The 25,138-nt window shown below is 38.3% G+C and overlaps 1 protein-coding gene across 1 annotated transcript; it reads right to left on the reverse strand.

Annotated features, from left to right (window-relative positions):
- Window positions 1-3,084: 3,084 nt before the first annotated feature.
- On the reverse strand, window positions 3,085-6,735 carry LOC122744125 (DNA excision repair protein ERCC-6-like). The gene has a single exon (XM_043989501.1). It carries the CDS (start codon window positions 6,712-6,714, stop codon window positions 3,085-3,087), a length of 3,630 nt encoding a protein of 1,209 aa, XP_043845436.1. The 5' UTR covers window positions 6,715-6,735.
- Between the last annotated feature and the right edge of the window lie 18,403 nt (window positions 6,736-25,138).

The raw sequence follows: 25,138 nt of genomic DNA on the forward strand, positions 1-25,138 counted from the left end.
ATTGGTGAATGGTCCAAGAATATGAAGTTAATTTTTGTTTCTGTTTTTTGTTTGTTTGTTTTTTTGCAGGGCAATGGGGGCTAAGTGACTTGCCCAGGGTCACACAGCCAGCAAGTGTCAAGCGTCTGAGGCTGGATTTGAACTCAGGTACTCCTGAATCCAGGGCTGGTACTCTATCCACTGCCCCACCTAGCTGCCCCCAATGAAGTTAATTTTTAAGGAAGAAATCCAAGCTATCAATAGCCAGGTGAAAAAAATGCTGTAATTCAAATGTATCAAATATGTGGCTCCAGTGCCATAGCAACACTCCCAATGCAGCCTGAACTAGATTAAGATGTAATTGGGAAATACTTAACAAAAATAAATAAAAGTACAATAGAACACAGATAATGTTAATATGTGGTTTTCTAAGTCATTATGCCACCCACAGGCATCCTCATGTGTAGTTTAGTAGCCCTCCAGTTTAATAATTAGAGAAATGTTATTCACTGCAGCAGCTAAAAATACAGATGGGAAAATGTAAGGACGATTTTCCTTCAGATTACCTCTCCTAAAAGGAAGCCTGTGAGTAAGCCTTGTTTTTTTTTTTTTAACTCAAAATCTATCAGTGTGATACAGGGTTTTTTGTATGGTTCTTCTCCTCCCTTCCCTCTCCACTCCCTGCATTAGTGAATGGTACAGAATATTTGGAGAATCAAGGCCATTCTGGAAAATTTGGGACAATTAGTTACTTAATAACTTTAATTTCTGTATTCATTTTATTTTAAAATGTACTTTATTGTGTTTCATAAAATTATGGCAATATCTATTTACCTAAAGAAAATCTTTAGCACCAAGACCAGAGATCAGGGTTTTTGGTTTTTTGGTGGGACAATTGAGGTTACGTGACTTGCCCAGGGTCACACAGCTAGTAAGTGTGAGATCAGGTATTTTTGTCTTATAAATATTTCTTGTTGGCACTCACTGTGACCCCTTGTTGCTGAATTCCATGGTATCCATAGGTCTTTCTACAGTAAGACAGGGGTTCTTAACCACTTTTTTATGTTATGGATGCCTTTGTTAGTCTAGTGAAACCTATGGACTCCTCAGAATAATGTTTTTAAATGTATACCATAAAATACATGAGATCATAGAGGAAACCAAGTATATTAAAATACAGTTGTCAAAATCTTAATGAAAAAAATAGTTTCTTGGAGTTGGGGAGGAAAAAGAGATAGACCTGGACCTGTCATTTCATAGGTATTAACTCCCTCTACAGACACCCATCAGCTTCTGTTCTGCTGCTGATAGTTTGAGAGCGTTGCCTAGAGGCACTGAGAGGTTTATTTGCCCAAAGTCATAGAACCAATCTTTTTCCTGTCTCTAAGGCCTGTTCTCTATCCAATTTAGGATTTTCCTTCCAAAGTTGGTGATAAAAAAATAATTTCTAGTAACTTTATAAAATCATCAACACCACTTGATGAAATACTTCTGGGAAAAGAAAACTATTTTGAGTGCAAAGCAAGAGGATAGAATTCCTTTGCACCCAAAGATTTTACATTTCATCTTTTCCTCCAAAGTACATGCATTTTCTCAGTATCTTTCTGTTTCTCGAGTCTTTAAAAAGTAAAGAGACTGGAAAGCAGCCTGGCAAAAATTAGGCTTAGATGTTGCCTAAATGGATAAGTAACCTTAATATTAAAGATTATTTTTCGTAATTAGAAGAAAAGCAGATCATAAAGCTCTCACAGCTATGAGTAGGAGATATAGTCTAATTAAACAAGCGATAGAGGCAATTACAAAAGATAAAATAGATAACTTTGATTATACAAAACTGAAAAGCTTCTGTACAGATAAAATGAATGCATCTAGGATAAGAAAGAAAGTGGTTGAATGGAGAAAAACATCTTAGTATCAAATTTCTCTGATGAGGTGGTATCCAAGATATGTAAACAATAAACATATGTTATATATGTATGTGTTTATATGACTAATAGCTTTTCCCTAATAGATCAGTGGTCAAAGTGGTCAAAGGATGTGAACAAATATTTCTCAAAATAATAATTGTAAAGTGTTTACGACCACATTGAAAGAATGCTCTAAAGTTTTTTTAATTAAAAAAGAAAGAATGCTCTAAATCACTTAATAATAAGAGAAACACAAATCAAAACAGTCCTGAGGTTTTGCCTTTCATGCTTCAAATTGGCAAAGCTGACCAAAAAAAATTGGCAATAGTCAAAATTGGAGAGGTTGTGAGATAATAAGCACACTAATACATTTTTGGTGGAGCTGTGAATAGTACGACCATTTTGGAAAGCAATTTGGAATTATGCAAATAAAGTTAATAAAATGTTCACATCCTTTGACCCAGAGACTCCATTATTAGGCTAAGAAAACTGTTGGTAAGAAGAAAGTCCTCATATACACCAAAATATATACAGCAGCACCTTTTGCGATAACAAAGAATTAGAAACAAAGTAGATGCCCACTGATTGAGAAATGATGGAACAAATTGTGGTACATGATCGTAATGAAATATAACTATTCTTTAAGAAAGGGAAGGGAGAGAAATAATGAATGTGATAAATACAGAAAAGTATAGAAAGATCTCCATGAATTCATGCAGAATGAAGTGTGCAGAGCCTAGAAAATATGCACAATTACTACAAACAACATAAATGGAAATAATGACCAAAGATAGAAAAACAAAAGCAAATGTAACAAATTTTTTAAAATTAAATTCACTTTAATTTTCCCAACCAGAAACCCCCAAAGAGGTTTTTCAGAACAGGGTCAGTTGGCGTGTAAACTTAAAAGAACCTTTCAAAAAATAATATTGTCCCCCACGGACCATCCAGGCAGTGAAAGAGTAAGAACAAAATAGCAAAAACCTCAATCCCCCCCACCCCAGTCTTGATGGGAGCAACATATGAAACTAGTGTTCACAGAAAAGTAGGGACAAGGGCATGTTTGAATCATCACCCTAAACATGCTGGAACCTATCCTTTTCTCAAAACATCACCTTCATTAGGAGAAACTGAATTAGAAAAGTAAGCATAGATAACCCTTCAATAGATTTTAAAGTACAGCAAACAAACCACAATCTCAAGTTTGATTAAATTGCTTATACAAATTTAAAGTCATGAGCATAACTTGTGGATCAGTACTTTTTATGTCAAGGGCTTTAAGTAAACAATTGAGTGCTTCCTGTATTTTCCCATTCTCTTTCAGTTCCTTTCCACACCTGACAAGAGCCTCATACTCATCTGTCACAGGAGCTGGACTTGGGTTGTGTGCAGTAGTCTCTTCACAATCTCCACCAGATGCACTCTGGGCTAAGTCTGAGTGAGACACGGACAAAGAGCAGGGTTTACTTTGGGACAATGAGGTTTCTCCAGCAGGTTCCTCTTCTGAATGTTCAGATTCCTGACTGTCCTCTGCTATTTCTTCTTTTTCTTCTTCTTCTAAATACTTGTCCATACTCTTTTGCTCACTGGCATCTTCTTCCATATCTTCAACATGGTCTAAAATCACATGAATAAGTGATCTCCTTGAAGCCAGAGATCTTCTAGAAATTACAGAATTATTTCCACCACTACATATTTCAGATAAAAACAATTCAGATTGGAATCTATTGTTTTTGGGAGTTGAGCTAAATTGTGTTAGTAATGGCTTTGGGAAAGGGGATAACATTCCTTCTGTCACAGAATCATCTTCATCATCAGAAACAATCCTCCTCGTCTTATATCTCATTTTCACGGGAGCTATTTTGTCTTCCAGTTCACTTTCTTGACCAGAGAGATTCTCAGGCTGTAGATACCCAAAGCTATTCTCCCCTCTAGGATTAGCTGCTAAATTCCACATGCTATTCTCCCTTTCAGTGGACTCCAAAGACTGCTTGGAAGGATTCTGTCCACTCTCTACAGAGTCTTCCAAGAAAAGATTGAAATCACCAGCATCCTGCAGTGAAGCAGCTAAGGATTCTTTTTCTAACTTGGCCTCGTTTGGTCCAGAATTCTCCAATGCATTTGGGCCTGACAGATCACCTGGTAGGCTAATGACAGAAGTACCCAATTCCATTGACTTTTCTGGACTAAGAGGCAAGATGGAAGATTCCAGTAAAATCTCATCATTTGTTGGTTGATCTGGATTTGGCTCAAGGTCAGCTTCTGCTGTCTCACGAGCTAACGGCTTTACACTTTCCTGAGTGTTATCTGGTAAAACTTCATTGCTATCATCAGGATTATTGGTCTTTGATATTTCCATTTCATGGCCCTCTTCATTGGAAAAAATAGTTATACATTCATCATCAATTTTGTGTTCTGTTAAGTGAACATCAGATTGTTTTATAGACACATCTACATTCATGACAGAGAGATCGTGCACCTCACTGTCTTCAGCAATACTTAAACCTGCCATTCCAGAATTGAGAGAGTCTTCTTGTGTAAGATCAACAATTACAGGTGGTGAAGGATGTTGTACAACATTAAATTCAGAGCATTTTTTCTTTGGTTTGGAAGATGCAGGATCCTTCAGCCAGGTTTCCTCAACTCTGGTTTTTACACTGTTCAGTAAAAGCTCATTATTCTGCGATTCTAATTCAACTAAAAGTTGAGCCTTTTGAACCCTTTCTTGAATATACTGAGATTCCCCTACCTCGGATTCTTCGTGAACAGACACATCATGTGTGAACATCAAATCATGGTCAGAGATTCCTGCTATTCCCAAAGTGTGCAGGTAAGCAATATGTTCTTCCAGTTTCTCATCAGTCTTTCTGTGACCAGCATGCAAAGACTGCAGTTGCAACTGTGTTGCAGAACTCTGAAAATCCCCTATTGCAAAAAGCTCTCTTAATTCTTGCTTGCTAAAATATCTAACAGGGTTTTTTTGATCCCCGGTTGTTTGTCTTATTACTGAGTCCTTGAAAACCTGTCTTCTGTATATTTTCTCTTCCAGTGTACCACAGGTGATCAACCTATAAACCACAACATTTTCTTTTTGCCCAATTCTGTAAACTCTGTCTACAGCTTGTGCATCAGTTGCAGGATTCCAGCTAGGATCAAAAATGACAACTCGAGTTGCTGCAGTTAAGGTGAGACCTACTCCACCTACTTGGGAAGTAAGGAGAAAAACAGAGACACCTTGACTCCGCTGAAATAAGTTAATTCGCCTCTGTCTTTCTGAAAGGTGAGTAACGGTTCCATCAATACGCAAAATCTTGAAATTCTCTTTCTTTAAAAGGTGCTCTATGATGTCTAGAAGTTTTCTGGATTGGGAAAACACCAGAGTTTGATGTCCTTCATCTTGTAATCTCTTAAGCAAAGCCATAAGAAACATCATTTTCCCTGATTCTTGCATTAGGGATTCATGAAGTACCTGCTCAATCTGGATATCTGAATGAGCCACTTGACTTTCATCCCCACCAGAGAAGTTGCCTTCTTTGAGACCTAACAAACTGCAAGCCCGTGCTGACAGTAACCTCGGGTGATCACATAGCTTCTTTAAGACAGTCAACTCAGCCAAAGGTGAACGTGTTTCTGTTAATAACTGTTTGATGTGGTTTAGGGATACAAATTTCCTATATATTTCTTCTTGCAAAGGTACTAAATACACCCAAATAATTAACTCATTTTTCCTGGAAAGGGAAGGGATTTCACGGACCATGTCACCACCTGGATTCTTTTCACGAAGATTGCTCTGGGATTTATTGGCACTTTTCTTCTGTACATCCTCTTTAGTCCTCCTGAGAAAATAGGGTTTTATAAGCATCATTAAGTTTTCAGATATTTTCAGCCCCAGGGCCTTCTCTCTTGAAGTAGCATCTTTCTCCCTGGCCCTAGTAATAGGATTTTCATACTCCATTTTAAAGGTTTTAGATGTTCCTAGCAAGGATCCCTGACAAGCAAAATCAAAGAGGGACCACAGCTCATACAAGTTGTTCTGAATTGGGGTTCCTGTAAGGAGGATGCGATTTTTCACAGGGATAGCCCGGGCAGCGACTGATGACTTAGTAGAAGAACTTTTAATTTTATGGGCTTCATCAAGTATAAGATAATCCCAGACAAACTCTTTGCCATCCAGTTGGGAAAGTTGCTGCCAATTGTTGATCAACATTTGGTACGTTGTAATAGCAACCCCATTCTTCCTCTGAATCCTGTTTAGATTTCTAGTACGTTCATTCTTACTGGAACCATGAAAGGTTGCAACTCTCATTCCTGGGGTCCACTTAGCAAATTCTTTGGTCCATGTGCTGATAAGGCTGGTAGGCATGATCAGCAGCACACACCTCACAAGTTCAGCATCAAACATGGCAGAAAGGAAAGCAATAATCTGGATAGTCTTTCCTAATCCCATATCATCTGCCAGTATGCCACCTTTCCTTCTGTCTTTATACAAGCTATAGAGAAAGGCCACACCTTCTTTCTGATGCACAAAAAGTCGATCGTGCAGTTCTCCATACAGCATCAGGCCACTGTCACACACATCGACAAATTCATCATCTCCTTCCACTGATAGCTTTTCCAGGGCTTCCTCTAGTCTCTGGATTCGGCTCAGAACCTTGTCGTTGGGAAAAACGTCTTTTGCTAAGTAGAAAAGTTTAAGGGCCTCTTCTAGATTTCCGTTCTTGGTAGCTTCTTTTGCTTCTTTTACATATCTCCCGTAACTGGCTGCTCGCCCCGGGCTCAGTAGCTGCGCCGCCGCATTCCCTGTGGCCAAGGCCGACGACTCCGCCATGGCCGCCTGGGGCTCGGGCTCGGTACCGACGTCTAGCTGGGGCTCGGGCTCGGGCTCGGGCCCGACGTCTAGCTCGGCCTAGGTTTCTAGCTCGGCCTCCGTACCGACGTCTAGCTCGGGCTCGGTGGCTCCGCCACCGCTAACGCTGAGGGGCTGACTAGGACGAAGGGGTGGGGGGGATGGGGGGGATGTAACAAAATTATAAAGATTAAGCATAACTTGAATGAAGAGATATAAGAGGACACCTCCAACCCACCTCTTCTCTGTGGAAGGTCCATTGGAATTGCACATTGCACATATTTTCAGGTTTTTTCAATGTATTGATTGCTTATGCTAATTTCTTCCTTCTTTTTTATCATCTTTAAAAAATACTAGGGGGCAGCTAGGTGGCACAGTGGTTAAAGCACCGGCCCTAGACTCAGGAGGACCTGAGTTCAAATCTGGCCTCAGACACTTGACACTTACTAGCTGCGTGACCCTGGGCAAGTCACTTAACCCTCATTGCCCTGCCTAAAAAAAAAAAATACTAATTATATGAGATAGTTTTCTGGGAGGGGAAACAGGAGGAATGCTGGGGGAAACTATGATGATATAAAAAGCAATAAAAACTTACGTTTAAAATTAAAGAGAAATTATTACATTTTAATTACTTCATTATAGTTGGGGACTTTTTATTTATTTTTAATTTTTTTTTTTTAGTGAGGCAATTGGGGTTAAGTGACTTGCCCAGGGTCACACAGCTAGTAAATGTTAAGTGTCTGAGGTCGGATTTGAACTCAGGTACTCCTGACTCCAGGGCTTGTGCTCTATCCACTGCACCACCTAGCTGCCCCCGTTGGGGGGCTTTTTAAATAAGCTATAATGGCAAAAGTTAGTGATCCCTGTTATGTTTGGCCTATGTTATAATAGGCATAAATTCTTGAATTTGAGAGATGTTTTTGTTCTTTTTCTCCAAAATAACATAGGACAATCTATGCTTTTAAGTGATATCATTTATGAACACAGTACCAAATTTGGGGAAAACACAATAGCTACAATGACAATATTTCATAAATATTTATACATACACATATATGTGTATATATGTATACATATATAAAAACTACTCCTTTAAATACTCTTTAAAATTTAATTAAACTAAATTTAAAAAAAGAAGTGTCAAGATGCTTTATAAAGCTAAGGAAAGCAAATAGAAGCTTGACATGTCAAGATGATTATAGTCACTTTATAATGGTTGTCAGCAATTATATCTTCAAATAATTTATCCAGGATCTTATTTTAGTGAATAGTAAGTTTCCTTTTGTACTGCTGACTGAGTCCCCTACAAACTTTGATCTTAGCTGAGCCTCCTATACAACAAGACTCCCAACTGATTGCCTATCCCAGTCTTCACAGAAGGTGTTTCAAACCTTCTCTCTTTAAGTATCCCATGATACCCCTATCAGCTCAAGACAATGCTTCATACTTTACTTAGAAAATTGAGGTCATTCACCATAAGCTTCCTTTTCTCCCCTCCTCCTGTACTTGGTGTGTTCAATTTCTCTCCTGTCACTCTCTTCTAAGTTTGTTTCATTGTGACCTACCTCATCATTCAACTGAACTCCTTTCTCCAAAGCACCTAATGTTCTCTTAATTACTAAATCTAATGGCTTCTTTCCAGTCCTCACCTTTCTCTTTGTAAAATTTGACACCATGGACCAGCCCTTCTTCTCTGTGGGCTTTTTAGGACATCATTCCCTCTTGGTTACCCTCTGACCTGTATGACCATTCCTTGACTGGATTGTCACCCATGTCGCAACCTCTGGCTCTCTTCTTTTTTTCTTCTCCAAATAATAAAGTTTAATAAATACTTGTTGATTGATTCAGGAGACCTGGATTTGAATCCTGGCTTCAACACTTTCTAACTGAGCAAATTACTTTCTGATGTTCTCAGTTATCTCATTTATAAAATACTTTAATAAAATAAAATACTTACAGTGTAGATGTAAAGAATCTGCTTTATAAACTTTAAAGTACTATGTAAATGTTTTTCTTTCATATCTGTTATACTATATTCTTCCTTTGTGATATCTGAAAAAAAATTCAATAAGCCAACAATCATTTATTAAGCACCTACTGTATGCTAAGTACTTGGGATATAAAACTACTATTTCTAGAAGAGATGAAGTAAGACTTTTTAAAGAGTTTTAAAAGTTTTTATAAATTAAGGGGCAGCTAGATGGCGCAGTGGATGGGCCCTGGAGTCAGGAGTACCTGAGTTCAAATCCGGCCTCAGACACTTAACACTTACTAGCTGTGTGACCCTGGGCAAGTCACTTAACCCCAATTGCCTCACTAAAAAAAAAAAAGTTTTTATAAATTAAATGAGAGTGCCATAGGAAAAAATTGGAAAAGAGAGAAAATGGAAAATGAAAACAATGGAAGAAACACTTGGAGAGGCAATGAACAGCTTGGCACAAGAAGTATAGAACCTTGGCCAAGTAACAAATTCTCTGTAAATTAGATTGTATCAAATAGGAACCAGTGACTCCATGAAAAAACAGGAAATATTAAATATTAAGACAAATTCAAAAGATAGAAGAAAATGTAATGTCTATATGTAATTAGAAATAGCCTTTAGTTAGAAACTGAGAAATTGGTAGGATATTGCCGTGAGTGGAAAAAGAAACTCAAATTGGATATCACTGATGTTGGTAAGAAGAGACCATTCCTGTAGTATGGTATCTTTTTTTTTTTGTTTTGGTTGGGCAATGAAGGTTAAGTGACTTGCCCAGGGTCACACAGCTAGTAAGTGTTAAGTGTCTGAGGCCGGATTTGAACTCAGGTACTCCTGACTCCAGGGTCGGTGCTCTATCCACTGTGCCACCTAGCCACCCCATGTAGTATGGTATCTTGATTTTATTGTACAGATAAAAAAAAGTTGGACTATTTTGGAATTTGATTATTACACAAGGGAACAGTTTTGGTTTGATATTAACATTAATTTCCTATTACTTTCTGTCAAAGTAGCTTGTAGCTTACAAACATGAATAATTTTTTACAATTTGATGAAATTATTTCCATAATTTAGATCTTTATCAGATCACTTAACTGAAGCTACTTTCTCAAGTTGTCACTGATCCCTTAACTGCCAAATTGGATAGCCTTTTCTCGAAATTCATTATTTTCAATCTCTTTGTAGCATTTGGCCCTGTTGACCGCTCTCTCCCCTGGTTTTTCATGGCCTCTCTTGATTATCATCTGACCTGTGTGACCACTCTTTCTCAGTCTTCTTTGCTGGGTTATCATCTAAATCCTACTCTTTAACTGTGGGTGTAGCCTAAGGCTCTGTCTTAGGCGCTTTCCATCCTCTTTTCACCCCTTTCTCTTTCCCTCTTTCTTTTTTTCCCTTCTCCTCCCTCTCCCAGGTGAGTCAGTCTACAAGCATTTATTAAATGGCTATTATATTCCAGGTACTGTGCTAAGTGCAGGAGATACAAATAACCAACAAAACCAGTCCCTGCTCAATCATCACCACGTAAATGTGTGTATGTGTATGTATATGTATGCATGAGTATATATATGTATGTATATATGTGTGTGTATATATACACACATAGACTCTCTATTGAGATCTAGTCACACATCTCAAACTACTTATTGGATATTTCAAATTGACTGTTCCACAGGCATCCGACATGTCTAAAGCTTAATTTGTTATTTTTGTGTATCCCCCAACCCACATTACTTCCAAAATTCTCTATTTCTTTCAAAGATGCCACCATCTAGTCACCCAGGTTTCCAAGCTCAACATTATCCTTGACTCTTCAGTCTCTTATACATTGGCCACTTGCATCTCTTGTATCTGTCTCCTTTCTATTCACGTGCCAGTACTCTAGTTCAGGCCTTCATCACCAATCACCTAGATTGCTGCAATAGCCCTTTAAATGTCCTTCTTGTTTCAAGAGAGGCCTCCCCTCTCTAATCCATCTTCCAAACAGCTGCCAAACGATTTTCTTGAAGTAGAAGTATTTCCACCTAAGTATGTCACTTACTCAGGATATTCCAGTGGCTCTCTGTTTCCTCCAGCATCAAATATAAACTCTCTCTTTAGCTTTTAAAAGCACTTCCAAGCCTTATTAGACATTTGTCCCATTCCTGCACTTTGGTTTATCCAAAGTGGCCTTCTTCCTGTTTCTTATACAGTATTTCCCATTTTTATCTTTTTGCACTGGATGTCCCTCATGCTGAGAATGAACTCCCATCTTATCTCTGACTCTTAGAATCCCTCGTTTCCTTCAAAATTTTCTGCTCCAGCAACACCCACACAAGGCTTTCTCCCCCACTAGTAGTAACTTCTCAAAAATTTAGCTTATGCTTATTTTTATATACTTATCTATATTTCTATACTTTATATTGTAAAAATGGATACCTTGATTTTCTTGAGTTCCCCAATCATCCAGGTAACCAGAGCAACTGTATGTGTACTAACTGCTTTGGCTAACACACCAACGGTCCTTTGCATGACCAAGAGTAAACCTAGCTGGATGTGTAGAGAATGAGTAACTCCAAAGCCAATAAAGCTCATATCACCTTTGAAGTAAAGATTTGTCTGAATGCAGGATATGTGACTATGGATATATCCTGTTTATAGTCTTATCTTTTTTTTTTTTTTTTTGGTGAAGCAATTGGGGTTAAGTGACTTGCCCAAGGTCACACAGCTAGTAAGTGTTAAGTGTCTGAGGTCGGATTTGAACTCAGGTCCTCCTGAATCCAGGGCCAGTGCTCTATCCACTGAGCCACCTAGCTGCCCCTATGGTCTTATCTTTTGAGAGATCATCATATAAAGACATCTCCTAATAAGGCTTTGAACTGAACTGCTTATCACCAAGGATGCCTTCTGATTTGTGTATCAAAGGCCACATCCTTGATCTCTGGAATTCCTTACTTTCCTCCCTTCCCTTGGAAATGGGACCCACTAACTCATTCCTTTATAAGTCCACCTTTTTCTCCAAATTCCTTACCTGCCTTTGTTTAAACTGTATATAACCCCCTGCAGTCTGTTACCTGGTATGATATTTAGCAAAAGGCTGGCTAGTACCCATGATCATGTTAAATTTTCTTCCCTGCTTAATAAAACCTCTCTTTAATTTCATAGGCATGTGTCTTTTCCTGGTTTCCTTCCCTTTTGGGAAAAGGAGGGGATGAGAATTGGCCTTTGCATTCTCTGGTCTTCCCTTTTCTTTGGGGAAAGAAAGATCTAAATTCCCTCAAGAGAGTGTTTGCCTTGGTTTATGATATATGTACATGTGTGTGTTTTGTTGTTCAGTTATGTTCCATTCTTCATGGGGAGACATTCCATTTGCGGTTTTCTTAGCAAACATACTGAAGTGGTTTGCCATGTTCTTCTCCAGCTCATTTTACAGATGAGGAAAGTGAAGCAAACAGGGTTAAGTGATTTGCTCAGAGTCACATAGCTAGTAAGTGTCAGCGGCCAAATTTGAACTCAGGTCTCCCTGATGCCAGGCCTAGTGCTCTATCCACCGTATGGCATAGCTACCCACATACATGTGTGTGTGTGTGTGTGTGAGAGAGAGAGAGAGAGAGAGAGAGAGAGAGAGAGAGAGGGAGAGGCATAGTAGATAAAGAGCTGGATTTAAATCCAGGTAGTTCAAAACTACCTCTGACACAGCTTTCTTAAGAGTGTGTGTTGCTGAATAGTTCCCTATTTGTACTGGTATTGGTAGAATTTGCTTAGAGCAGTGAAATTGTAGGTCTGCACCCTTCCTCTTGCCATACCCCCCCAAAATGGAGGTTGGAATGCTCACTGCACATACAAGCCAGGTATTCGGTTTTTGCTTTATAAATGAACCTTTAAAATTTTTATTTTTCTAATAAAAAGATCTCAAAGATCTCATTCACACAACAGTTAGTCAAACAAAACTTATAACTGAAAGATTTAAACAGTTTGAAAGACTAATGAATCACTGTGATTATAAGTGTGGTAAAAAGATTGTCTAGATGGATTTTGAATTGTGGTTAATTTTCAGATGAGTACTTGTTTATTGGAAATATAGCTTTTTAAAAGACTGTAGGTCCCCTCCATATTAATATAACTATTTTTATATATAGTATATATTCCATAACAGTATGGAATAGGATTCTGAGATTTTTCCAGCCCAGTGCCAATCCATAGTAACAATCAATTTGAAGTTGAGTTTCAAATCTAGTTTGTTTTTTTTTTAAAGTGAGGCAATTGGGATTAAGTGACTTGCTCAGGGTCACACAGCTAGTAAGTGTTAAGTGTCTGAGGCCAGATTTGAACTCAGGTATTCCTGACTCCAGGGCCAGTGCTCTATCCACTGCACCACCTAGTCGCCCTGTCAAATCTAGTATTACTGAGCACTTCTTTGAATTTTGGTTAGGTACTCCTTTCTTTCCAGAGAAATGTAATAAGAATGCTGTCTCAAGATTCCTCCTGACATTTTAAGGATGAGGAATGAGGTTTGTTCATGAGCACTATCCTTTACATATATTTTAAAAGTGAGCTTTTTCTGGCAGTGAAGATCTCCCCGTGCCAATATGCCTCTTGCGAAAGATCTCCTGTACCCCTCTCCGGAGGAGAAGAAGCAGAAACACAAGAAGCAGCACCTGGTGCAGAGTTCAAACTTGTATTTCATGGATGTAAAGTGCCCGGGCTGCTATAAAATCACCACTGTCTTCAGCCATGCATAAACAGTGGTTCTCTATGTTGGATGCTCCACTGTACTTTGTCAGCCTACAGGAGGAAAGGTAAGACTTACAGAAGGGGACAGCTAGGTGGCGCAGTGGATAAAGCACTGGCCCTGGATTCAGGAGGACCTGAGTTCAAATCCAGCTTCTGACACTTGACACTTACTAGCTGTGTGACCTTGGGCAGGTCACTTAACCCCAATTGCCTCACCAACCCCCCCCCACAAAAAACCACAAAAGACTTACAGAAGGATGCTCCTTCAGAAAGAAGCAGCATAAATGACTAAATCAAGATAAATGGGGAAGTATAAGAAATAAAACAAATTTGTCACAAAAACAAAAAACAAAAAAGAAGTGAAAGAAAGGGTGAATACTGAAATATTATTGCTATTTTCAATGCCTAAACCAGATTATTTCTGAAAATAACCAGTGACACTTAACATTGTATCTGCTTTTACATTCTCATTTCTACTTTAACTCGTGTCACCATTCATCACCAATATTTATTACTAGTTTTTCTACATATCTAATCAATTTAGCTTATCCTGCTTTCAGGATGTTAATTGTTTAGTTATTTGGATTTATATTATAATTTTGTGGTTGATGGGTTGCAGTTATTTCCTGTTTTTTGCTGTCGCTGGGGAAAGAGATATGAAGCTGGGCAAGTAACATACCAAAGTTCTTTCAGAGTTGGTGACAAAGCCAAAATTGGGCCTGAACTTCTAGTTCTTTAATATTTTATTGTAGAACCCATACTTAATTTGTGTACATTTACTTTTCTTTTATAATCTTATTGGTTTGTGACTTTCCATTTAAAAGGATATTAATGTTATTGGAGTTGTGTGTCAATTTTGTCATGATTCATAAATTATTGTGGTTTCATCTATTAATAGATGAACAAATATTTTTGAAAAATGGAGTAAACTTTAGTAGTCTGGGTAGCAGGAAACAAATACTGGAAGTTGAAAATTCATTTATGTAAACTAGTAATCTTAAAATCTGGTCCCAACTTTTGTATGGCACTTCAAATACAATTTTTGTTTTAATCTTTAAAAATACTAAGTATAGGAGGCGGCTAGGTGGCACAGTGGATAAAACACTGGCCCTGGATTCAGTAGGACCTTTGTTCAAATCCAGCCTCAGACACTTGACACTCACTGGCTGTGTGACTCTGGGCAAATCACTTAACCCTCATTGCCACGCAAAAATAAATAAAGAAATAAAATAAAAATACTAAGTATGATATTTTGGCCATTGAACAGAATTATTCAGTACTTATTGAGCACCTGTGAGAAAATAATTATTAATAATGGATTTCTTGGGGAGACCCAGAGATCAGATTCTCAGTCTTTTCTCTCTCCTTCCCCCAACTCCAGAAAGTCCAGTTCTTGAGGAACTTCAGCAAATTTTATTTGGGACAAACCCAAGGGAATCGAGGAAATGGTTTAGATTCTTTTGTCTAGCTCAGTGAAGGGCTGATGGATCAAACCATACCTAGATAATGGACTTCACCTTGAGCATCTTCAGTGAGGATCTGTTACATTCTTCTCCCTAATGTCATCTGTAGGGTTCATTTTCTTGTAGACCACCCTCAAGTCATGTCAACAAGTGGAATTGAATGATGCTAACCAATTAGCTTTGATCAAATAAAAACTCTTGGAAAAGGCCACAAGCTCTCTCTCTTGGCACTTGCTCTTGGCTCTCTGGCTTGTAGGTATTCTGAACTCTCTTGGGTCTCCTTGAAACCACATGCTGGAGACAAGATGGGTCTTTTGGGGCTTATCTCCTGCTCTTTTTAGCTGCCATGCTGAAGTTCTCTCTCTGGTTTCTCTACCACTCTGCTTGAGACCATGAAAAGTTAGGGAGACTCGTGGGCAATTAATTACTGGTATATAATATAATAAATAATAATGTGCTTACCCCAAATAGCAAAAGTAATTATTTAAAAAAAAAAAACATACACCCTAGCTGCTAGAGCCTCCCCCCCCCCGACAGTTACCTTGTGTCTGTTTTTTAAATATATGTTTTGCCTGTATCAATATATGTACATCTTGCCTCCCTTAAGCTCCTTGAGGGCAGAAATTGATTTGCTTTCATCTTGGTAGGCTCTGCACCTGGCACATGGTAGGGCGAGGATTTGCTGTGGATAAAACTAAGGCTGAGGAAACCAGCAACCAATAAGGAGACAAGAAAGAAAGAACAATCTTAAAGGGTGAGAGCACTTCTCCCAGCTGCTCAATTCCTTCCCTCTCTGCCTCCCTCCTTTCCTCACAGTGAGTAACCTCTTCCTCCCCTGACCCCATTCAGATTTCTCTTATGTTTTGTCTTTTCCATGAAAATGTAAGCTATTGGGGGAGAGGGAGAGGAGGATAGGGAAAAAGAAAGGGAAAAAAAGAAATTGACATGATAATTTTGTTGTATATTTGAAAGAAATAGCAAGTTGTGCATAGTAGATTTGCAAGAGCCAGTATCTTTTTTACTGTACTATGTTATGGAAATGCTTTTTTTATTCCATAAGTTAAAAATAAAATATATTTTTAAAAAGAATGTAAGCTATTTGAGGGCAGGGACTTTTTGCTTATATTTGTGTTCCCTTAGGTTTAGCACAATGCCAAGCACATAGTAAGTGGTTATAAATGCTTGTTGACTGACTGGCGGAGGAGACGGAGGGTTTTTTTTTTTACCACTGACCATCTACCATTGTTTGAGAATGAGGTATGAAAAAAGGACTCAGGGAGGTGAGAATAGTGGAGGAGAAAAGCAGAGAAAAATCCCAGGCTGTAGTTCAGGGGAAAGTAGTAAGTTGCCACTGGCCTACCTACATAACTATGGATGAGATATCTGTAAACTTTTCCCAGCCCTACCACCCCAGTGGTATGTTTTTCATTTTGCTCTGGATCTATAGGTGTTTAAAGGTTCTATATTTTAATACATCTGTGCTGAAACTTTGCCATAACACTAGTACCAATAAGAAGAGTTTATCTAAAAGTAAAATTACCTCATAAGGTAGTGAGCTCCCTATATCTGAAGGCCTCCAAATGCAGATGACTATTTGTCAGGACGTAGGGTCAGTTTTAAATAACCACTGTAAGATTCTATGATCTACAAGTTCTTAAAAACTGATCTTATTCTTTTATCAAAAGTGTATTTTCAACTCTTTACCACCAGGTGTCCTTTGTCCCACTTTTTAAAGCAGAAATAAGTAGAAAATAAATAAGCAGAAAATAAGCCCACAAAGAAGCAGAAAAGTCAACTTCTATAATACAAAATACTGGACCTTTTATTCATTTTTCTATTTTCTGGCTCCTAGAATACCTGACATGGCTCCTAGTAATAGTTATAACTTTTCTTGTTAAGAAGTCATTTTTACAGTAGAAGGAAAGTTCCATATTTTATGATTTGCCCAGCTCAACTAAAATGGCAAATTCTTCTATTATTTTGTCTTCTTATTGAAGTTTATCAGTCTCTTTTTAACTCCCTTTTCTGCTCTCATTTACCATTCCTGCTCTCATTTATTTGTTTGTACTTAGTTTTTTGAACATCGCCCCCCAATGTTCTTTCAAGGACTGTGTGTACCTTGAGAGCAGAAACTGTCTTTTGCCTTTCTTTGGATCCCCAGTACTTAGTACAATGCCTGTCACAAAGTAGGTGCTTAATAAATGTTATTGACTGAATAACTGACTTTCTGCATGCTTTCAAGAGCCCAAAGTCACCTCCATGCCACAATGAGCAATAGAGTAGGATTTTGTGAAGGAGGATGTTACTATGATGGTAGCCAACTGACCTCTCACAAGGCAAATTGAAAACAAAGTTTCTTGACTCTTTTAGGTAACGGTCAGAAAATAATTTGGAACAGCTGATTTGTAACACATACTTCCTCACTATTCAAGAAATTATAAATAAGAGCCAGCTCCTTGTCTCACGTCAGGGGTTTTCTCATTCAAAAAGAAGAAGCAGGGCAGCTAGGTGGCGCAGTGTAGAGCACTGGCCCTGGAGTCCCGCAAAGGTGGCCTTGGGCTCTTGGTGAGTTTTATACCGAATATAGACTAAACTTAGACTTAAGACTATTCGTTTTGTATTTCTACTTTCCTATCCCTCTAATCAACATCACCTTGTAATTTCCAAACAATAAAAGCTCTAACTAGAGACCAGAGGCTTCTTCCATTTACTAGTCTGGGAGATAAAGAAGGGAAAGGTTAGAAAGGGGAGGTTAATGCTCTAGTATCCAATTTTAAATCTCACACTTTAAAAACAAAAGAAAGGGGGCACCTAGGTGGTGCAGTGGATAAAGCAACAGCCCTGGATTCAGGAGGACCTCAGTTCAAATCTGGTCTCAGACACTTGACACTTACTAGCTGTGTGACCCTGGACAAGTCACTTGACCTTCATTGCCCTGGAAAAAAAAAGAAAACATGAGACAGTTTTTAAAAACATATATTATTATCTATAAAATGTGGACAATAATAGCACCTACATCCATCACAGGGTGTTATGAGGCTCAAATGATACATGTTTATTTACATATATAAAATTCTTTGCAAACCTGAATGTGAGCTATTATCATTAGAATTATTATCGAATATCCAATTTAATATGGTAATGCCAGCATTGTCCTGCTTGTGTGTTTGTGTGTGTGTTCCCTTCTGAACTTTGCTTCTTGTCTTTCAATTTAAAATTATAACATAAATATCTCAAACCAAAATACTGAAAAATTTTCTTTTCCCCCCAAAAAACCACATGTGCAGTTTATTTTATCTCAAATATGGTGTGGGGCAGGGGGTGGAGGGTGGAGGGTGGTATTGAATATGAACTTTAACCAAAGTACAAACTTTGAAAACAGACAGTCATACAGTGGTCAGAAGAAAGGGGTTAATTTAACAGCTTCCAGTCCCAATTATGAGTGGATAGAATGCCAGGCCTGGAGTCAGGAGGACCTGAGTTCAAATGTGGTTTCAGACACTTACTGTGTGACCCTGGGCAAATCACTTAACCTTGCTTGCCTCACTTTCCTCATCTGTAAAATGAGCTGGAGGAGGAAATGGCAAGCCACTCCAGTATCTTTGCCATGAAAACCCCAAATGGGGTCACAAAGAATAGGACATGACTGAAACAACTGAACATCCTAGCCCCAGTTATAAATCATCTTGGACATCTTTTGCCTCAATAAGCAAAAAGTTTTTTTATAACAAAATATTTACCCCTTCCCAAATTATTCATAGCTAAATTAAAAGTGGTTTACCATTCTCTCTTAACTGAATACCACACACACACACACACACACACACACACACACACACACAAAGGAATTTTTAAAGACAACAACACCAGCATTTTCCCCCTCAAACTCATTAACACAGAAAACATTTTTCTCCTTAATTCCACACCGATTTTGAGATTTCCCTTTAATTCTACCCTCCAGTCTGATGCTGGCAATTCCCTCTCCCCCCCTCCTCTTCCCTTACAGTAAAGCCTTACTCTATTTTAAGCAGGCTGGAGAAAATTTCCTTATTTTGGCATTGCAGCTTGTTTCAATTCCTTCTGAAGAGTTATAAGTTATGCATTCATTCAGAAGGTGAGGGGTGGGGTTGTCAATTTCTCCTTTGCAGCTTTCAGTTTGTACTCTGAGTTTTAAAAATCTTAAACAAGACTTCAGTTTTACAATTCTTTTATAAGATTCTGCACACAGATACAAAGTTTTCCTAAGCAGAATGAAGCTTATTTAAAGACAGAAAAAAAACAGGGGTGAAAATAAGATGGAGGGAAATACACAGTTAGTAGTCATAACTATGACTGTGAATGGGATGAACTTTGCCATAATATGACCAAACAAGAGATAGGGAGCATTATGAAGTGCAAAATGTATAATTTTGATTACACTAAATTAAAAAGGTTTTGCACAAACAAAACCAATGCAACCAAGATTAGAAGGAAAGTAGAAGGCTGGGAATCAATTTTTACATCATATTTCTGATAAAGGCCTTATTTCTCAAATGTATAGAGAACTGAGTCAAATGTATAGGAAAACAAGCCATAAAAATGATAAATGTTGGAAAAGATGTGGGAAAATTGGAACGCTAATGCACTGTTGGTGGAGCTGTGAACGGATCCAACCATTTTGGAAAGCAATTTGGAACCATGCCCAAAAGGCTTTAAAACGATACATAGTGGCGGCTAGGTGGCACAGTGGATAGAGCACTGGCCCTGGAGTCAGGAGTACCTGAGTTCAAATCCGGCCTCAGACACATAACACTTACTAACTGTGTGACCCTGGGCAAGTCACTTAACCCCAATTGCCTCACTTAAAAAAACCCACAACAACAACAACAAAAAAAAAAAACTGCATACCCTTTGACCCAGCAATACCACTACTAGGTCTATATCCCAAAGAGATCATGGAAAAGGACCCACATGTACAAAAATATTTATAGCTGCCCTTTTTGTGATAGCAAAGAATTGGAAATTGAGGGGATGGGGCAGCTAGGTGGCACAGTAGATAGAGCACCGGCCCTGAAGTCAGGAGGACCTGAGTTCAAATCTGGCCTCAGACACTTAACACTTACTAGCTGTGTGACCCTGGGCAAGTCACTTAACCCCAATTGCCTCACCAAAAAAAAAAAAAAAAGGAAATTGAGGGGATGCCCATCAATTGGGGAATGGTTAAACAAGTTGTGGGATATGAATGTAATAGAATACTATTGTCCTGTAAGAAATGATAAGCAGGTGGATTTCAGAGAAACCTGGAAAGACTTACATGAACTGATGCTGAATGAAGTGAGCTGAACCAGGAAAACATTGTACACACAGGAAAAGCAACATTGTGCAATGATCAACTATGATAGACTTAGGTCTTCTCAGAAATACAATGATCCAAGACAATTCCAAAAGACTCATGATGGAAAATGCTATCCACATCCAGAGAAAGAACACAGATTGAAGCATACTATTTTCACTTTGGTTTTGGGGGGGAGGAGTTGGTGGTTCTTCCCTTTTATTCTATTTCTTCTTTCATAATATGACTGATGTGGAAATACGTTTAACACGATTGCTCATATAAAACCTATATCAGATTACTTGCCATGTTGGGGAAGGCAGAGGGGAGGAAGGGAGGGAGAAAAATATGGAACTCAAAATCTTATGAAAATTAAATGTTGAAAACTATCTTTACATGTAATTGGAAAAAATAAAATACTATTAAAAACAATTTTTTAAAAAAATAGAAATACTGGGGTTCTAGAACCTAGTTTGACCTTGTCAGTTTTTTAATTCTGAGGCATCTCTAAGGTGAATAATTTCATCTGATTTAGGATAATCCTGTGTGTAAAATTCCATTTTTCTAAGAACTTTAAAGTTTGAGATGCATATAAAGTAAGCTAGCAAGTCCTAGGGAATAGGACTTTCTAAGGCAGCTAGTTGGTGCTGGACCTGGAGTCAGGAAGACCTGAGTTCAAATCCAACCTTAGCTATTAGCTATTAGCTATGAGACTTTGGGCAAGTCACTTAATTGCTATCTGCCTCAGTTTCCTCATTTATAAAAGGGGAATAATAAAAGCACATATATCCCTGGAGTTGTTGTAAAGATAAAATGTAAAGTACTTTTCAAACTTTAAAGTAATATATAAATACTTAATATTATTATTATTTCTTGGGCTTTATTGCTCTAGTTCACTCTTCCCTACAATCCTTTTGCTTCCTAGTTAATACCAATTTTATATACGATCCAAATTGCTAGGGCTTCTTTCAAGTCCTGAATTTACTAGATCCTTTCTGAATATTCAAGATTTAGCCATTTGTTTGCTTATGGAAATTTTGTATGAATGAAAGGACAACAGACTCAACACTGGGATACTTCTGAGAAGTATGCCAACTCTAGATGCCTAGACCCTAAAATCATCTATTACTAGAGACAACAAGGTCCACTGAGCCTAGGGCTCAGTTTCTTGGTTGTGATTATTAATTTAATGTAGGACATAGGATTGACATGTTCTTCCTCACATGAAGAAAGAGGACCTGATATGAAAGTTAAGCCCAAGGAGGATTTACTCTCTGAGCAAATTACCAAAATCTCTCCAAATAGCTTATTCAGAAACTTAGTCAATCACCTGTACTCTTAAAGACCCTTTAAAATCTTTCTTGAACCTAACTGACCCAAAATGATGATCAATTAAGGTAAAACTGATCTCCTAGCTCCATTGGATGTTTGTTCAAAAAGACAGCCTCTTCACTTGTCAGCAACCCAGAAGGAAACAAACAACAACAATAAAACACCTTTCCTTTCCTTCAATTCTGGGCCAGGCCTGACAATCCAATCTACTGGTTGATCACTATCACCACTCAGAGGAGAATCAGTGAAAAGTTGGCCCAGAAGCTTGTTCATAAGCAAGTCCTTTCTTCCCATCTCCCCCTTCCCTCATCGCCTGAGTCCAATGAGATGTATGGAGGTTTGACTGTAGGTATGTGTCTTCCTACCTCTTCACACCCAACTCAGCCTAGAGTAGCCATAAATTTTAACAAGCATTTGATAGTCTCTCGTGCTATACTTGATGAAAAAGAAAGCTGTGTGAGCAGATAGTTAGGTGGATTCAAAGCTATACCAAAGAATAGGCATTGTTTTGTGTCAACTTGGAAGGAACATCTGTGTTTGGTCTTTTGCAAAAAAATCTTAGAGGTGACTAGGTGATGCAGTCAATAGAAGGCTAGGCTTGGAGTCAGGAAGACATGAGTTCAAATCTAACCTCAGGTATTTACTAGCTCTGTGACCCTGGGTGAGTCACTTAAACTCTCTTTGTCTTAGTTTCTTCACCTATAAATTGGGATAATAATAGCATTTTACCTCCCAGGATTGTGAAGAGCAAATGAGATAATATTTTGTAAAGCCCTTATCACAGTGCCTGGGACATAGTAAGCATTTAATAAATGCTTGTTTTCGAGGCAGCTAGGTGGTGCAGTGGATAGAGCACTGGCTTGGATTCAGGAGAACCTGAGTTCAAATCCAGCCTCAGACACTTAACACTTACTAGCTGTGTGATCCTGGGCAAGTCACCCCAATTGCCTCACCAAAAAAATAAAATAAATGCTTGTTTTCTTCCTTCTGCTAAAACTCTTTTAAAACCAGTGATCTGGAAAAAGATATCAATGGCATGCTTATCAAATTCACAGATAATCACCAGCAAATTGAATATCAGGCTTTGTAAACATCTCAATAGGGTAAAACATTGGGCCAAATCAAATACACATATCCCAATTAAATTTCATATGAAAACTTTACACAGGAGTCCCAAAAGATCAATTTCTTAAGTAAAACACATGGGAGGCATGGGTAGATAGCAGTTTAAAAAAGCTTTAGAGATTTTAGTAGACTGTGTGAAAATTAATATTGATTTTATATTTCATTTTACTTTGTGAGTGATTGAATTCTGTTAGCCTCTTCTCTCCTAGTGAAGTTCATATGTGCAAAAGTTTATTCTCCTCTCTCTTTGAATTTAGATGCCAAAGGCTTAAGCTTTCTCACAATCACTGTTAGCTAAAGAAAGCACGTTCTTAATACTTTCATAAAACATTATCTCAGTATTTCCTGCATGATTTATGTGTTATTCTTGAGAAGCTGGACTGACATTTAATTCTTGTTTAGAAATTAAAAAGATTGGGGCAGCTAGGTGGCAAAGTAGATAAAGCAGTGGCCCTGGATTCAGGAGGACCTGAGTTCAAATCCAGCCTCAGACACTTGACACTAGCTGTGTGACCCTGGGCAAATCACTTAACCCTCATTGTCCTGCCCCCCCCCCAAACCAAAACAAAACAAGAAATTAAAAAGATAGTCTTATCTAATCCTCCAGGTGTCAGTAAGTCTACATACCTAGGTTTTTATCAGTAACCTCAGGATGCATCTGAGATCCATAAATTCACAAAAGCATTCCTTAGAGATAGAGAGAGGTGGTCTTTATCTCATGTGTGTGCTATGCCTACTTTCTTTAATGTAACCAATCATGATACCTCATTCCTATGATGCTGGCCAATTATATGGTTTCTGTTCTGTTCTTTGTTCTATGCTTATAAAAATGAGTTGCATCTTCACTTTGGGGTCCTTGGCCAGAGGCACTTCCATTGACCCATCCTTTATTAATAGGTTCTGTGCTCAATTTATAAACTGTTATCTTGTTCAGAGAATTGCCTCGGTTTACCTTTTTTGTTAAATTTCATACACAACTGCAAACTTAATGTGAATCCTAGTATCGAAGTAGTTAGTATTTCAAGATTTGCGAAGCACTCTACATTTGTTATTTCCGTTGATCTTCACAACAAACCTTACAAAGTAGGTGCTATTATTATCTCTACTTTGCAGATAAGGAAACTAAGACCGAGATGCTAAGTGATTTGTTCAGTGTCCATAGCTAGTTAAGTGTCCAAACCAACATGTGAACTCAGGTCTTCCTGGCTCTGCCTCCAGCATTGTATCTGCCATGTCACCTGTCATCGTTTTAGAAGGGGACAAAACCCCAGAAATCATCTTGTCCTATCAGCTCATCTTATAGATGAGGGAACTGAAGCCCAGTAAGGTTAAATAACCTACCCAAGGTCATATTGAAAGTAAGTAACAAGGCTGGGATATGTCCTCCAAACACCAAAGTCAGTGGTCTTTCTACTGTATGGGGTTGCCTCCCTCAGAGTGATATAGTGGTGAGAAAATTAAAGCAATCTTAGGCTACATTGAGAGAGGCATAGTACCTCGGGCTAAGGGAGCAATGGTCAAAATAGAAAATGCTCTGTTTGGCAGCACTTCATACCTAGTCCTCTCCAGTCTTTCCAGTCTTCTTATACCTTTCTCCCTATCATGTACTCTTCAATCCAGTGACACTGGCCTCCTGGCTGTTCCACAAACAAGATAGCCTATCTCTCAGCTTCAGGCATTTTCTCTGGCTGTCACACGTGCCTGGAACAATCTCCCTCCTCTGCCCGGACTGCTGACCTCTCTGGAATCCTTTAAATCTCATCTAAAACCTCATCTTCTACAGGAAGCCTTCACAACCCTTCTTAATTTCCAGTGCCTTCCCTCTATTAATTAATTCCTATTTATCTTGCATCTAGTTTGTTTTGTTTGTATTTATTTGCATGTTGTTTCTCCCATTACACTGTGAACTCCTTGAGGGCAAGGATTGTCTTTTGCCTCTTTTTTGTATTTCCAGCACTTAGCACAGTGCCTGGCACATAGTAGGCTTAATACATGTTTATGGATTGATTGATATTGGACATATTACATCTGGAGTTCTGTGTTTTCTGGGTACCACAGTCAGGAATGACACTGATAAGCTAGAGAGCACTGAGAGGTGTGTGACCAAGAAGACAAATGGCCTCAAGTTTGTGCCATATAAAAATCACAGGTTCTCTCCTATGGAAGAGGAGACTTAGGGGTTTGAAGGGATATTACAGGGAAGAGTTATTAAATTTGTCCTCCTTAGGCCCAGAGAACAGTTCTAGGAACAAAGGGTTAAAATTGAAAATTTAGGCTGGATGTAAGGAAAAAATTCCTAACAATTTTTTGTTGTTTAATCATTTTTCAGTCATGTCTGGCTCTTCATGACCCCATTTGCGGTTTTCTTGGCAAAGATATTGGAGTAGTTTGCCATTTCTTTCTCTAGCTCATTTTATCATCACCACTACTTGCTACCTTTTACTATAGGAACAATCATCAATAGTACTACCATTGCTTCTGGAATGG

The sequence above is a fragment of the Dromiciops gliroides genome, chromosome 2, assembly GCF_019393635.1.
Source record: "Dromiciops gliroides isolate mDroGli1 chromosome 2, mDroGli1.pri, whole genome shotgun sequence".
Taxonomy (NCBI): Eukaryota; Metazoa; Chordata; class Mammalia; order Microbiotheria; family Microbiotheriidae; genus Dromiciops; species Dromiciops gliroides.

Excerpts from the sequence above, each read along its gene's own strand:
- LOC122744125 (XM_043989501.1), bottom strand. The coding sequence starts at position 6,714 with ATGGCGGAGTCGTCGGCCTTGGCCACAGGGAATGCGGCGGCGCAGCTA.